This window comes from Anomaloglossus baeobatrachus, chromosome 1, assembly GCF_048569485.1.
Source record: "Anomaloglossus baeobatrachus isolate aAnoBae1 chromosome 1, aAnoBae1.hap1, whole genome shotgun sequence".
Classification (NCBI taxonomy): Eukaryota; Metazoa; Chordata; class Amphibia; order Anura; family Aromobatidae; genus Anomaloglossus; species Anomaloglossus baeobatrachus.
In genome coordinates, this window is record NC_134353.1 from 81,505,941 (window position 1) to 81,521,909 (window position 15,969).

The following is a 15,969-nucleotide window of genomic DNA, read 5'->3' on the forward strand; positions in this document are numbered from 1 at the left end:
AAGCTGTTGTGTGACAAGGGCACAGTCAGGTTCTCTGATCGTCTCATTCATGATGAGTTGTGTTGTTACTTACGCCAGAAATCTTATAATAGTCAAGGACTGGAGTAATATTCCATGCGAGGCGCACATACAGGTGCACTCCACACATCAGATGCCACTTGCATGCACCTCTTTAAGAGCGTTTAACTCCACCACGTCCCCTCATCAAGACCAATGAGAGGTGCTCGGTATTCAGTAACTAGTGATGAGCGAGCACTACCATGCTCGGGTGCTCGGTACTCGTAACTAGTGATGAGTGAGCACTACCATGCTCGGGTGCTCGGTACTCATAGCTAGTGATGAGCGAGTACTACCATGCTTGGGTGCTCGGTACTCAGTAACTAGTGATGAGCGAGCACTACCATGCTCAGCTGCTCAGTACTCATAACTAGTGATAAGAGAGCATTACCATGCTCGGGTACTCAGTACCCATAACTAGTGATGAGCGGGCACTTCCATGCTCGGGTACTCAGTACCCATGACTAGTGATGGGGGTGCTCTATCATGCTCAGGTGCCTAGTGCTCGAAACAAGCAGTCGGATGCTCAGACGGGCTCAACTCATGTACTGAGTATAATCAAAGTGAATCGGGAACTCAAGCATTTTTCCCAAAGATTACTCGGAAAAATGCTTGAGTTCACCATTGACTTCCATTTTACTCGGTACACGAGTCACACCCGTCTGACCGTATTACTGCTCATTATGAGTACTGAGCACCTGAGCATGGTAGTGCTCACTTATCACTAGTTACAAGTACTGAACACCTGAGCATGGTAGCGCCCGCTCATCACTAGTTACGAGTACCGAGCACCCGAGCATGGTAGTGCTCACTCATCACTAGTTACGAGTACCGAGCACCTGAGCATGGTAGTGCTCACTCATCACTAGTTACGAGTACCGAGCACCTGAGCATGGTAGTGCTCGCTCATCACTAGTTACGAGTACTGAGCACCTGAGCATGGTCGTGCTCGTTCATCACTAGTTACGAGTACAGAGCACCCGAGCATTGTAGTGACCGTTCACCACTGGTTACGAGTACCAAGCACCCGAGCATGGTAGTGCTCACTCATCACTAGTTACGAGTACTGAGCACCCGAGCATGGTAGTGCCCGCTCATCACTAATTACGAGTACTGAGCACCCGAGCATGGTAGTGCTCACTCATCACTAGTTACAAGTACAGAGCACCTGAGCATGGTAGTGCTCGCTCATCACTAGTTACGAGTACCGAGCACCTGAGCATGGTAGTGCCCACTCATCACTAGTTACGAGTACCGAGCACCCGAGCATGGTAGTGCTCACTCATCACTATTGATTTTATCTCATACAAAGTGGAATTCAGTCTTGGAAATATCTCCATACAAGGATTAGATCAGAGCAGTCCATTGTGAAGTTGGTTACAATAACTGCTGAAAATAAAACAATTGGAAAGAGATTTCTACTAAATTTTTTACACGTTATCAACAAAAATTCCAATATATATATATTTTTTAAATAATATCACTTTATATATCATATACTAATGAGAACTGTATACTTCCATTTTGTACATGCATTTTGATAACATGGCCTACAGGTCCCTAGTGTTGTCACATTATACCCACAGTTTCCCCACATTTTGCAGTTTCGGATTGAGACAAAACATTTTTTTTAGCTGTTCGTATGCATGTGTAGAGTTTCCAGTAGTTGAAGACTGTTCAAGGTGGCGTATGGAGTTTGCAACTTTACTTAGCATTTGTGATTTCCAAACTTCAATGTGGGGGTAAGGGGTGTTTTGGGGAAGGACATTAATCAAGTGAAGGCATGGTGTACAAGGTAAAGTAACTTTGAAACTACAGTACAACCATGAGTTTATTTTTGCAACCTAGCTCAATGTAGCCCTATTTAACCCAATGGGAACATTTTTTTTAAAGGAACAATATACACAAAAATATTCAAAAATGTCTAAATATATGCCATCACTTCCTCTCTTAAAGGGGTTTTCCAATCAAGTAATATTTTTGTTCCCTGCCTTGCCCACAGTAAATACATTGAAATAGTCTCTCCTTCTTCACTATCGCCTCTAATTTTTGCTGGCCAGTCTTTTGCAGTGATATCACAAGGTCAGCATGTGACCACTGCAGCCAATGACTGATAGTTGGCATGAGACCTCTGATTGGCTGCAGCAGTCATGTGTGGTGTAGTTATGATATCACTGCTGCAGCCTGTAAATAAAGACTATTGGCAGTGGTGGAGAGGCAGTGGTGGACATGCATTATATGAGTACACCATATCTTGACATTTTTATACTTGGCAAGCCAGGGAATAAAAATGGATACTGGAAAACCTCTTTAATTCCCTCCTTTTCTTTGATCATGTTTGACTCATTTTGCAATTAGATCTGGGAAATATAAAAGAGAAATACACAACTCACAAAAAGTTACAGTAGAGATATTTGGCTTTCGGGTAAAATTTCAGGATGATCCTAAAATGCCTCTAACCTTTTCAGGTGAACTTAATGTGACCATCTCTAAACTTTTGAATGCACATGTCCAACTGTTCAGTTTCAGTAATTTTTGCAAATCTTGCTGTTTTCTAACAAGGAGTATAAAGGCAAAATTGTCAACAGGTGTTTTATCCGTGAGTCACTTAATAAATTTCAAGGTTCAAATTGAATTGGTATTTAAACAGTCCTCCTCATCAGCTGTTCACATTTTGATGACATGAGACCAAGATGACACCTAACAATTGATCAGCAGTACCTTGCCATTGGGAGGCTTCAAGCAGGATGTTCTCAGACAGAAGTGGCCACTGAGCTTTTAGAGTGTCACAAAGTGTCATCAGCAGATTGCAACAGAGATACAGAGAGACTGGAAGAGTCACAAGAAAGGCATAGAAGTGGATGTTCTTTGGCCACAACCCACACTTATGCCTTCTTCATTGTGAACAATGCCCTTCAAAACCGGATGATGAATACCACACAACTCCAGAAACAGTTAAGGGAGGTGAAAGACACAGAAGTGTCGTGTCAGACTATTCAAAACCGTTTACGTACATCAGCATGGCCTGCATCCTAGACAACCTGCAAGGGTACCTGGCCATACCACCTGGCACTGGGAGTCATCGTCTTGCTGGACAAGGGACCGGTTTACCTCAGTGTTGTTCACTAATGAAAGTTGATTCAGACTGAGCAGAAATAATGGCCGCCAATGATGTTGGAGATGTCAAAGAGAGTGCTATGCACCAGCCACTGTTGCCACCAGACGAGGCTTTGGTGGTGGTGGTGGTGGTGGTGTTACAGTGTGAGCAGATGTGTATACTCAAGACAGAGCTTTTGTACACTTTATTAATGGTACAGTGACAAGTCCCTACTACTTGAAAAATCATCATTCATCCAGTCATTGTACCTCTGCATGAACAACACAGGGCTAACTTAATTTTCATGGATTTCATCAAGCTCACATCATTAGTGGCCAGCTGCTGGAGACTGGGGGACCTGAAATGGAGCAGCCTGCATTTTCTACAGACCTGAGTCCCATAGAAAACCTATGGGATTAGCTAAGTCGCCGTGTAGAGGCTCATAACTCTGTGCCCCAAAACCTCAATGACCTGAGGCCTGCCCTTCAAGAAGAGTAGGATGCCATGCCTCAGCATACAATAACTCTACTTGTGACCAGCAGGAGACGTCGTTGTCATCAGTAATTAATGGTGAAGGCCACATGACAAGTTATTGAGACATTGACATTTTTGAGGGGTATACTCACCACTGTTGTTGACTTGCTTCCATAAATTGTTTGAGATGAGGAAATTACCACTGTATGCTTCTACTTACATGCCCTATTTTTCTGATAAAATATCACTGTAGCGTGAACGTTTTACGTTTTACATAAATTTCACCTGAATCAAAATATCCCTAACTTTTTTGTGCGGCATGTACAGTATGTAGCCTACTCTGTCCACAGTAGAACATAAGATAGCTAAACAATGTGTGATGTGGCCTCCGGTGACCACTGACCAGAGATGGAACAGGTTACCAGGAGTTTAAACTGTATTTCTCTGCCTACTTTCCACGAGATTGTGTTTCAGGATCATGTAGAAAATGAATCATTGATTTGTAGCTTAGTGTTTCTTTAAGTATTCATACAGGGTTTTTTTAATATGAAGTGAGAAATAAAGTAAAGTGTGCTTGTCCCTTTCCATAACAGTTGTCATGACAGCACGAGAAGATGAATCTTGAGTATCTACATCCCTCTGACACATCACATTAGCACTAAATCTTAGAAGAAGTACCTTTTTCAGCTCTCTTCGTATCTTGCTTTTCAAGTAAAAGGTATCGAGGACTTTCTGGGAAAAATGGCAAAAACACCACTTGTATTGCTGCAGGAATCAGGATAAACCCAAACAAACAGGGCCACAGGGATTCCTAAAATATCAAAAAGGGAGAATTATCAGAAAAGAAAAATCCTAAATTATAATTATTATACATGTATTTTGATAGAAAGTCTAAGCATCAGCAATGTCAGGTCAGATGCAATACACATCGCGCGGACAGCAGGCCACCATGCTTTCCCATGTGGTCCCCCCATTTATATAACTAGGTGCAAGGCAGTAGCCATGGGCAAGGTGGTTTTCTCATACGCCCCGGGAAGGTTATATGAAGTTGTGTGTACTGGCTGGTTGTGTGGACTTCTGCTACGGGGGTGTTACGCCATTGCAGGCTACAGAATGCCAGGACCAAATGTTGCAAAGTTCAATGAGAGAGGTTCAAAGATAAAAACATATTTTTACTGAAGAATAATTTCTGAGGAACCATATACAATAGTCAGGAGGCATTCATCTTAGTGCATATTTCAGTTCTAAGAAGGTACATCATCACACACGTCTTTCTCTCTCTTCTTGGAGTCCCTCTCATTTTCCGTTTCCTTTAGCTCTTCAGTCTCAACATATCCATCACACTATCCGGGGAGACTCCTCCTCCCCAATATCAGCACTACAGTCCAGCAAGGAAGTCCTATACCTCCACCTGTAGTTCCGCGTCTTACTCCCTTTAGGAGAGCTTTCTTTGCCAATATGAATACTACTACTCAGCTTTTCTATTGACACCTCTTGACCACTACACTGGGTACTAATTTTCGCTGATCCTTCTACTCCATCCAGTTACATAACTAACAGACACACCATACTGTCCTGCTAGGCTTACTGCCTAAGTTCCTAATTTTCTTATTTTCCTTTCCTTCACTCTGGATCAGCTGACATCTCTGTAGGATCTTACTATCCGCTCAGTCATCTCTGTCTCTTGCCACAGGACACATACTGCATGCATTTGTGCTCCTTAGCCAGACCTTAGGTCTGCTACTTTTGCAGGTTCGTCCCTATCTGGCCTCCTGACAGGAAACCCTAACTTCCTTCTTATCTATCCCCTCCCATTCTGGGCCAGTACCAACTGTTAACCCCATATTTCCATTTTAACTTCCTGTTTCTGGGCACAACAGTGCTTTGTCACATGACAGTGCAAAAACATTAAACGGGCAAATATTATAATGTATCACATGAAAAAAACCACATGCATCTTCAAAGGGGAATGTGGGCAGTATGTCCATCTTCTTAAATGTACACCAATAATGTGTCACCTTTTGATGTATAGTGATCAAAAACTATTATAAAGGACTGGCACATGACTTATTTCTTCCAAAGATAATACTAAGGACCAGGGGGCACTCACTGCGAGTGGAAGAAAAGCCATTCCGACAGCTAAATAGTAAAGGGTTCTTTAAAGATAGAGCAGTCAGACTGTGGAATGCCGACCACAAGAGGTAGTAATGGCAAATACTATAACAGCTTTTAAAAAAGGGCTGGATGATTTCCTCAGTACACAACATTGTTGGTTATAAATGACTTAGGGCGGCTTTGCACGTTGCGACATTGCACGTGCGATGTCGATGGGGTCAAATCGAAAGTGACGCACATCCGGTGTCGCAGTCGATATCGCAACGTGCAAATCCTTTTTGATACGATGAACGAGCGCAAATGCGTCGTTATCGTATCATCGCTGCAGCCTCCGACATTTCCATAATGCCGGTGCAGCGACAGGTACGATGTTGTTCCTCGCTCCTGCGGCAGCACACATCGCTGTGTATGAAGCCGCAGGAGCGAGGAACTTTACCTTACCTGCCGCCGGCTGCAATGAGAAGGACGGAGGTGGGCGGGATGTTTACATCCAGCTCATCTCCGCCCCTCCACTTCAATTGGCCGCCTGCCGTGTGACGTCGCTGTGACGCCGCACGACCCGCCCCCTTAGGAAGGAGGCGGGTCGCCGGCCAGAGGGACGTCGCACGGCAGGTATGTGCGTGTGAAACTGCCGTAGCGATAATAATCGCTACGGCAGCTTTCACTAGATATTGCACGTGCGACGGGGGCGGGACTATCGCTGCAGCATCGGTAACACATTGTTACCGATGTCGTAGCGTGCAAAGCCCGCCTTAGTGGCCAAATGTAGAACTGGTGGAGGAAGGTTGAACTAGATGGACCTAAGTCTTTTTTCAACCTATGTAGCTATGTAACTGTAACTATTAATAACTATGTAATTATAATCGTGGCACGTAAACTAATCAGGAAAACTCAAACCAAAGAGATTTTATGCGCAACTGTTCTTGGTCACATTCTACTACAGATAAATGTAAATGACAAAAATGATGTCTCAGTTATGGGATTAGCAAAACAAAATTATCAGTTATGGGAGTCTTCCTTGTTACACGTGAAGTCATGTCCGAAATCAGGTAACCATATTGTTCATCCCAGAGGTGCATCTAGGAAGTTCAGCTCAGGGGGAGCAAAACATCTGAGTGGGCCCCTACCCAGGTAACAATATACAGTTAGGTCCAGAAATATTTGGACAGTGACACAAGTTTTGTTATTTTAGCTGTTTACAAAAACATGTTCAGAAATACAATTATATATATAATATGGGCTGAAAGTGCACACTCCCAGCTGTAATATGAGAGTTTTCACATCCAAATCGGAGAAAGGGTTTAGGAATCATAGCTCTGTAATGCATAGCCTCCTCTTTTTCAAGGGACCAAAAGTAATTGGACAAGGGACTCTAAGGGCTGCAATTAACTCTGAAGGCGTCTCCCTCATTAACCTGTAATCAATGAAGTAGTTAAAAGGTCTGGGGTTGATTACAGGTGTGTGGTTTTGCATTTGGAAGCTGTTGCTGTGACCAGACAACATGCGGTCTAAGGAACTCTCAATTGAGGCGAAGCAGAACATCCTGAGGCTGAAAAAAAAGAAAAAATCCATCAGAGAGATAGCAGACATGCTTGGAGTAGCAAAATCAACAGTCGGGTACATTCTGAGAAAAAAGGAATTGACTGGTGAGCTTGGGAACTCAAAAAGGCCTGGGCGTCCACGCATGACAACAGTGGTGGATGATCGCCGCATACTTTCTTTGGTGAAGAAGAACCCGTTCACAACATCAACTAAAGTCCAGAACACTCTCAGTGAAGTAGGTGTATCTGTCTCTAAGTCAACAGTAAAGAGAAGACTCCATGAAAGTAAATACAAAGGGTTCACATCTAGATGCAAAACATTCATCAATTCCAAAAATAGACAGGCCAGAGTTAAATTTGCTGAAAAACACCTCATGAAGCCAGCTCAGTTCTGGAAAAGTATTCTATGGACAGATGAGACAAAGATCAACCTGTACCAGAATGATGGGAAGAAAAAAGTTTGGAGAAGAAAGGGAACGGCACATGATCCAAGGCACACCACATCCTCTGTAAAACATGGTGGAGGCAACGTGATGGCATGGGCATGCATGGCTTTCAATGGCACTGGGTCACTTGTGTTTATTGATGACATAACAGCAGACAAGAGTAGCCGGATGAATTCTGAAGTGTACCGGGATATACTTTCAGCCCAGATTCAGCCAAATGCCGCAAAGTTGATCGGACGGCGCTTCATAGTACAGATGGACAATGACCCCAAGCATACAGCCAAAGCTACCCAGGAGTTCATGAGTGCAAAAAAGTGGAACATTCTGCAATGGCCAAGTCAATCACCAGATCTTAACCCAATTGAGCATGCATTTCACTTGCTCAAATCCAGACTAAAGACGGAAAGACCCACAAACAAGCAAGACCTGAATGCTGCGGCTGTAAAGGCCTGGCAAAGCATTAAGAAGGAGGAAACCCAGCGTTTGGTGATGTCCATGGGTTCCAGACTTAAGGCAGTGATTGCCTCCAAAGGATTCGCAACAAAATATTGAAAATAAAAATATTTTGTTTGGGTTTGGTTTATTTGTCCAATTACTTTTGACCTCCTAAAATGTGGAGTGTTTGTAAAGAAATGTGTACAACTCCTACAATTTCTATCAGATATTTTTGTTCAAACCTTCAAATTAAACGTTACAATCTGCACTTGAATTCTGTTGTAGAGGTTTCATTTCAAATCCAATGTGGTGGCATGCAGAGCCCTACTCGCGAAAATTGTGTCACTGTCCAAATATTTCTGGACCTAACTGTATACAACTTCAGTGGTGTGGCCTAATCGTGGGAAAAGGTAAATCTTAGCTGTTCTGTAGACCACAGGTGTCATGATTGACTCCTGGCTCAGCTGGAGCTGAGCCTTTTTTTAGTTTCACTTCTGATGCAGGTCACGTTAGGGGTTAATCCTTTCTGCCTCGTTCTGGAGGTCAGGCTGCTTTATTAGGGCACTGTTTCTCTTGTACTTCGCCAGTGATACTTCTGGCTCTGCTGTGTCCTGCTCTTGAGTGACCTGTTGTCTGCCCTGCCCCCTCCTGACCTCCGTGTTCACCTGACCTGTTAACCTCCTCTGTTGTCTGTTTCCATCAGTGTCTCTCCCGCTGTCTCCCTGTTCGTTCCTTATCTGTTTACCTTTATTCTGTCTTGTCTTCCCATTCCCCCTCGCTTCTAGGCTCTGATTTCCCGGCTACTGACTATTTGCTTCCCTCTGACTACGTTTAGACTTTGCCCTTGTGTACTTACAAGACCTCATGTTGTGACACGGCTTTCTGACGATTCTACTGCCATCTGGTGGGCTTGACTAGTATTACCTCTGCTAGGGAATTCCCTGCTCATATGTTTCCTTCACTTTTACGCCCCCTAGTGGTTTACCAGCTAACTACTTTCTCAGATAGTTTCAGGAATCCTCTCTGTCCCACATTACTGCGCTGTACTGCTATTGTACATCTTAGAGTTCAGCGTGACAACAGGCTTAAGAAGTCCTGTGTGGTCCAAAGAAAAGAGATCGGCAGTGCTGGGAGATTGTGTCTTCTTGCTCTACTATGAAGATTAACTATATGAGTGCTCTGCATGCCAATATAATTAAGGATGGCAGTAGCTCCAGGTAAGCCACTCTAATTCCATATCCCAGGGCAACTGCCCCTTCTACCCCTAACGGTTGGTACGCTACTAGATCATTCCAATGCAGGTTTGTGGTGAGTGATGAATTGCTAAAGAAACTGATCACTAAAGAAGTTAGCCAAAATTAAAGGAGAATAGAATGAAAATGCATAGTAGTATGTTATGATCTGGAAATCTCTTATAGCCATAAATTATTCCCAACAGAACAAAAATCCCACATTAGAAGGTGAATATTAGAAATTTTTCTATGTCATTTGAAAAAATTAACTAAATGTAGAAATTAACTGCAGCAACACATCTCAAAAACTTTGGGACACAGTTAAAAAAAAATGCTGGAAAAGTAAGTGGCACTAATGAAAAACAACTGTAAGGTCAATTTTCAACTAAATCACATGACTATAGAAAAGCGAAGAGTCTCACAGAAGCAAAGACGGTCAGGGGTTCCCCTATTCTTCAGACATTGCAAGAAAGGAGGGGATTTAAATAACCCTCTGTTCTAATATTGCTACTAAAGAAAAATTCAGAAATCAAGGCTTATGTGTTTCAGATAATTTCCTGGACTGTGAGAATGGCAAGCCATATTTTTATTTATTTTTCAAAAAAACCCTAAATCCCCAGAATCCAGAACCTGTCTGTCTTGCATAGTATTTTAACGGAAAAAAAAAATTTGGGCACCTTCTTTTTGTAGTAGTCCAATATTAGTGTAATGAGTGTGTCATGATCTGATATGATCTCGGGGATCTGAGATAAGATGGTCACAGTGAATAGTTGATTGCATATCCTCTTAATTGCTAGCTCGTCATTAACCCTGAGTTGGGGCTTAGTTAATTCCTTCTGGTGTGGAAGGTTTTAAGGTTCCTTTTGATCCTGCTGTGATTTAACAAACAGTTGTAATATCAGCTGCAGCCTCTCTCCTGCTATAAATATTCACTCTTCCCTATGTCAGTTAAAGTTAATTTTATACTCTCCACTTTGAAGGATCCTGTCTGGAGAAGCTTAGGTGTTTGTTTCTGTTATAGCTGATAAGTTTTCTGCTTGAGAAGCTATGGAGTGTTATCTGTTGTGTCTGATTCCACTTGTTTGTCTTACCTCCCCTGTGTTGTCTTATTGCAGTGATGAGACTAGTGTGTCACTGGCCGTCACACTAGTCAGGGTGAGTTCAGGGCAAGCAAGGGCCTAGGCATGTGACAGTACGCGGGGGGAAGGACCCATATTGGAAATTTAAGGAGTTCATGTATCAGCTTCGGGTGTTTGTTAGGAGGTGACCCTGCTATTCTCTCCCTAGCGCCAGGCCCTTCCATTATATTGCTTTCCTGGTGTTCCCTATGTGTTGCGTCACTCACCATGACTCCTCTTGTACCCGTTGTGACAATTAGACATGTACTTGCCATTTGCGCACCACTGATGATTGCCACCGATTATTATCCAGTTCTCTTAGCCAGATTTGCTGAAGTCACTTGAATATCACTAAGGCCTGTTTCACACATCAGTATTTTGCATCAGTGTTTCATCAGTGTGTCATCAGTATTTATATGCCAAAACCAGGAGTGTCTCCACAACACAGAACACGTGTCAGTCTTTCAATTATAGTTGTTCTAGTAAGTTCCACTCCTGGTTTTGGTATCCAAATACTGATGACACACTGACGAAACACTGATGCAAAATACTGACGTGTGAAAGAGGCCTAAGGCTGTGTTTGCATTAAAGAGCTCAAAACGGGTTCAATACATTCCTCAGAAACCTCTTGAGTGTTATACACATTTTTGGGGGTAATTACAGTCTTTGCAGTTTCATTCATTCATTTTCTGTTAATTTATATTTTTTTCATTTCTGGTGAACCCGAATTTTAAGAGATACGCTCATCTATAGTGTTAACTTCCGTCTTTCGCTCCCTTAACGTTCCATCTCACTGCCCTGAAACACCACAATTTGTCATCTACTCTGTCCTCTACTCTTGTCGTGCCATCGCTACCTCCATCTGGGACACTCACAGAGGCGACCTTCCCCCAGAGATGTAGCCTGGGGTGGCATTATGGTACTGATTGATGTGTCCGTTTTCCACATTCATTGTTAATCCAAGAGGTAGAGGAGAAAGCAGGTTTGAAATACCGCGCCAAGCCACAGGGAATCCAGATGCTTTTTAGTAAATCTTTTTCTTTATTTTTTACACAGGTCTATGCGTTTCGAGGACACATCCATCCTCATCATCAGGACAATGTACAGCCTTTGACTATAGTCTTTCTCTGTACATTGTCCTGATGATGAGGATGGATGTGTCCTCGAAATGCGTAGACCTGTGTAAAAAATAAAGAAAGAGATTTACTAAAAAGCATCTGGATTCCCTGTGGCTTGGCGCGGTATTTCAAACCTGCTTTCTCCTCTACCTCTTGGATTATCTCTACACTGCGGGACCGCTGCCGTCCACATTTACTACGTGCCTTCATAGGGGTTCTTACTTGCACAACCCCATCAGGTGAGTTTTCTAACCCACACTTGCCCCCACGTGTCATACCGGGTAAAACCCTATTTGCGCCTTCTCTTTCGACAGTTATTCTCACATTCATTGTTAGCATTTTAGAGTGCAGCTGTATGTGTTTTGTAGCTATAATGTGTTTTCAGCTAGCACCTGTTCACACCTGTTGGATGTGCAGGTCAGACTTTTTGATATATTTGTTCCACATACACGTAGCAGTATATTTAGGAAGCAGAGCTCCACCTTGCTGATCTTTAAAGGAAGCTGTCACAATGATCAACCCTGGCAATGGCTGTAGCCATCAATCTTGTCACCCATTGAAATACATTATTTTACAATTATGTAATGCACAGCTTAGAACCAATATTTTCTCAGCAATATCTAGTTGATCCTGAACTTCCAAAATAAGCTGATTGGGCTGTCAGTAATCCTGATGGCTATGGGCATCTTTGGAGGAAACAAAGTTTCCTGTATTTCAATTTTAAAGGGAACCAGTCATTAGAATTTTTGTATACAACCTAAAGCCAGTGCTATACTGGCACTATCAGGCTGCTTATCTACATATCTGTAATGGTCAGCTCGGATATATAGGTTCTGAAATTACAGGTTTAAAGGGAGCCAATCACCAGGATTTTCATATATAACCTAAAGCCAGTGCTACACTGGCACTATCAGGCTGATTCTTTACATACATGTAGTGGTCAGCCCGGATGTTTAGGTTTTGAAAACCAAGAAAGTAAAGTTTATAAAATCGTCAGCTTCATGAGTGACAGCAGCTGAGGATCAGATAATATCTGGCGGGTACTCATAGTTATCCCCTCCCCCTGTTACAATTAGCATAAGTATTATACAAACTATTCACTTTTTCCCTTGCAGGACCTGTGTGAGGTCATACCCATGTGACCAGAAGGGGCAGGGCCTCAGCCAACAGAAAAATGTTGCTTTGTGGTATCAGCTTTGTTGGCTGAGGCCCGGCCCCTTCTGGTCCAATGGGTATGACCTCACACAAGTCCTGCAAGGGAAAAAGTGAATTGTTTGTATATTATTTAAGCTAATGAGTACGCCCCCCCCAGGAAATTATCTGATCCTCTGCTGCTGTCACTCAAGAAGCTGCCGATTTTATAAACTTTACTTTCTTGGATTTCAAAACCTAAACATCCGAGCTGACCTCTACAAGTATGTATAGAATCAGCCTGATAGTGCCAGTATAGCACTGGCTTTAGGTTATATATGAAAATGTTGATGATTGGTTCCCTTTAAACCTGTAATTCTTCAGCTGTTTTAAAAATTGATGACCGACCAGGTTTTCTAACAAGAAGCAGCAATATTTCTTTAAAGTAATTTTGTTTTTTTAATTTGTCGGTTAACTTATTGAATTTTACCATGTGTTGAGTCGGCAGGTAATGTGGAGGCAGCCAGGATTTCTCTGTGATAGATTAGCATTAACCTCTGCTTTACAAGATTTTTCCATTTGTAACATGTGAAAAGTTTTGGCAGAGTAATTGAGTTTCTGTGTCCTACTTGAATTAGAAATTAACGCAAATGTCACCCTTTCTGTTATTCTTCACAATCTTTCTGAAACAAGACACCTTTTCCTTTCCCGGTTGTAAGCAATTATGTAAGCAATTATTTCCATCTTGTAAATTTAACAGAAGCTTTTCCATCTAATTCTTAATTTTGGACTTTTTTTAAATCAACTCAAAGTGAAAAGCACAAATATATCAAAGGGAACACCTAAAAAGAGAAATTTGTACTTAAAACGGTGTAGCTAGGATTGCCGGCACACGGGGCAGGAAATCAGTTTGGTGCCCCCCACGACTCCCCCAAAGTAGTTTTAAGTTTGAGTAGTCGTCATGTGACCGGTCATTCATATGCAATTTGCACACTTACAATCACGTGCACACGAGTTGCTCTTCCTAATTCTCTCACTGTTGAGTCAAAAACTGCGAGAAGCAGGAAAAAAATCTATCTGTAACATGACCTTAAGTATGATAAGTGGTGTGGCCATGTGGTGACTGCAGGAACCAGCAAGCAGAGCTGAATCCTGACAATGAGTATATTACATGCTGTTAGGATTGGCCATGCTACACTGCTTAATTTTAAATTAAAGGGTTTGTCCAGGTTTAAGATGAATGTCTGCAGTCACTCTAGATGTCAACAGACTTCTGAATCTTGACATTGCACGCTCTGCACACTTTTAGGATTCTCCCTTGCCATCGGCAAGGTGATATGAGCGCAAGTATGCAATATGCACACCCACATCAAATTGCAAACACATCAGATTGCAAACCCAAACACATCAGATCACACACACATCAGATTGCACACCCACACACATCAGATTGCAAAACCAAACACATCAGATCACACACACACACACACACACACACACACACACACACACACACACACACACACATCAGATTGTGCACAATCACACATCAGATCACACACCCACACATATCAGATTGAACACACAATCAGATAACACACCCACACACATCAGATCACACACAGAATCACACATCATATCACACACACACACACACACACTCACCACATCGGGTGATACCAAATTGCTTCTGACCGGCAGAGAATCCTGGATAATCCTGGGACGCAGTGAATTGGAACACATAGAAGACCTACAGTGGAAGGCATTGATACGTTCCACGGCTGAGTTATGCATGCATTGATGCATTGCACTGCTGGTCCTTGCGCTCCAATGCACTGCATTCTATCGTCCCCTGCTGGCCGTAAGCAATCCGTATCACTGGATGTGGTGAGTGAGTGAGTGTGTGCGTGCGACCTCATGTGTGTGTGTATATGAGTATGAGTGTGCACGCAATCTGATATATGTGAGTGTGTCGGCCAGGAGCAGGGCAGAACTGCTGTGGAGCAAACCTGCTGGGAGCGCCCACCAAAGATTGCAGAAGGACCTGGCAGCCACGCAGACGTCCGGGGTCTGGTAAGTATGATTCTCCTGGAAAGCGGGAGTCTGCTTTTTTGGGGGGGTAAAATTACCCCCAAACATGTTTCCTCAAGAATAAGACCTGCCCTTTTTTTGTAGCAAAAAAAGTATAAGACTATACTATAAGAATAAGTGTCTTATTTTTGGGAAAATACGGTAATAGGCTAACTGGCTTTTTAGAAATTTTGTAATAGGCACATTAGCTTTAGATTGAGATCCCTAATGGATGCAGAAATGGATTTGACAATCTCTGTACAACACCACAGAATATGTTGGCGCTATACAAGCACCGGAAAATAAATTCAGTATGCAATTCCATAAGAATAATACACATATTCTAGCTTTAAGGGTAGTTTTTTATTTGATTTAATGAAGTAGAAAATATTTTTTTTTTCTTTTCATAGTCTAAAATACTGTATGTTTTATTTTGTTTTGTTCCTTATTATGTGTTGAAAACTTATTTTCGGTGCCCACATCCATATTTTTGAGATTTTTATTCTTAGAATTTGTCTTTTTAACTTCCATTTGAAGAATTTTCATAAGTTAAGCAAACGTTCTCTAAAATGGAAATAATTAGATACTTTATTAAAGAAAAAAAATATAAAAAAAATAAGAAAAAGAATAATAATAATCTTCTGTTGGAAAAAAGCCTTTCAGAGTGAGAAATAAAGGCTTTGGATTAAATCTTAACTCCTACGGGAACAAAATCTTTCCACAGGGCTAATCCTCCATAATATACAGTGCATCCATCACATATTAATTAGTAATTTACAGTCATCTGATTCTTGTACATGTAATGCGGTCATTCATCTTCAATTCCTATGGTGTGCCTCAATGCACTTTCTATATATACAGTGTATAATCTTAGCGCTGAAAAGGTACAATAGACAATGAACTTGGGACTCTAGAGAACACAAAGACCTTGGTAAATACAATTATGTCCCCTTTTCAAGTTCCAAAATAGCTTGTATGTTCTACTAATTAACTAGATTTTTTTCTATACAAGGCTGCAATTAATACGATATTTTTGGCTGCCATTAATCACGATGGCGGAATTGGTAAAATTTTGAGTCAGATGTTTTTGAATGACTTGTATGATGTATTTTCTGATTGATTCGTGCTCCTGACC

General features: G+C 42.0%; 1 protein-coding gene across 3 annotated transcripts in view; it reads right to left on the reverse strand.

Moving 5' to 3' along the window:
* The window catches only part of SLC2A9 (solute carrier family 2 member 9), a 644,894-nt gene that overhangs the window by 391,359 nt on the left and 237,566 nt on the right, over positions 1-15,969 (reverse strand). For all 3 annotated transcript variants that reach the window (XM_075346888.1, XM_075346889.1, XM_075346890.1), the window contains one exon: positions 4,307-4,439. In XM_075346888.1, coding sequence (XP_075203003.1) covers positions 4,307-4,439 — 133 coding nt within the window. The remainder of the gene's footprint in view (positions 1-4,306; positions 4,440-15,969) is intronic.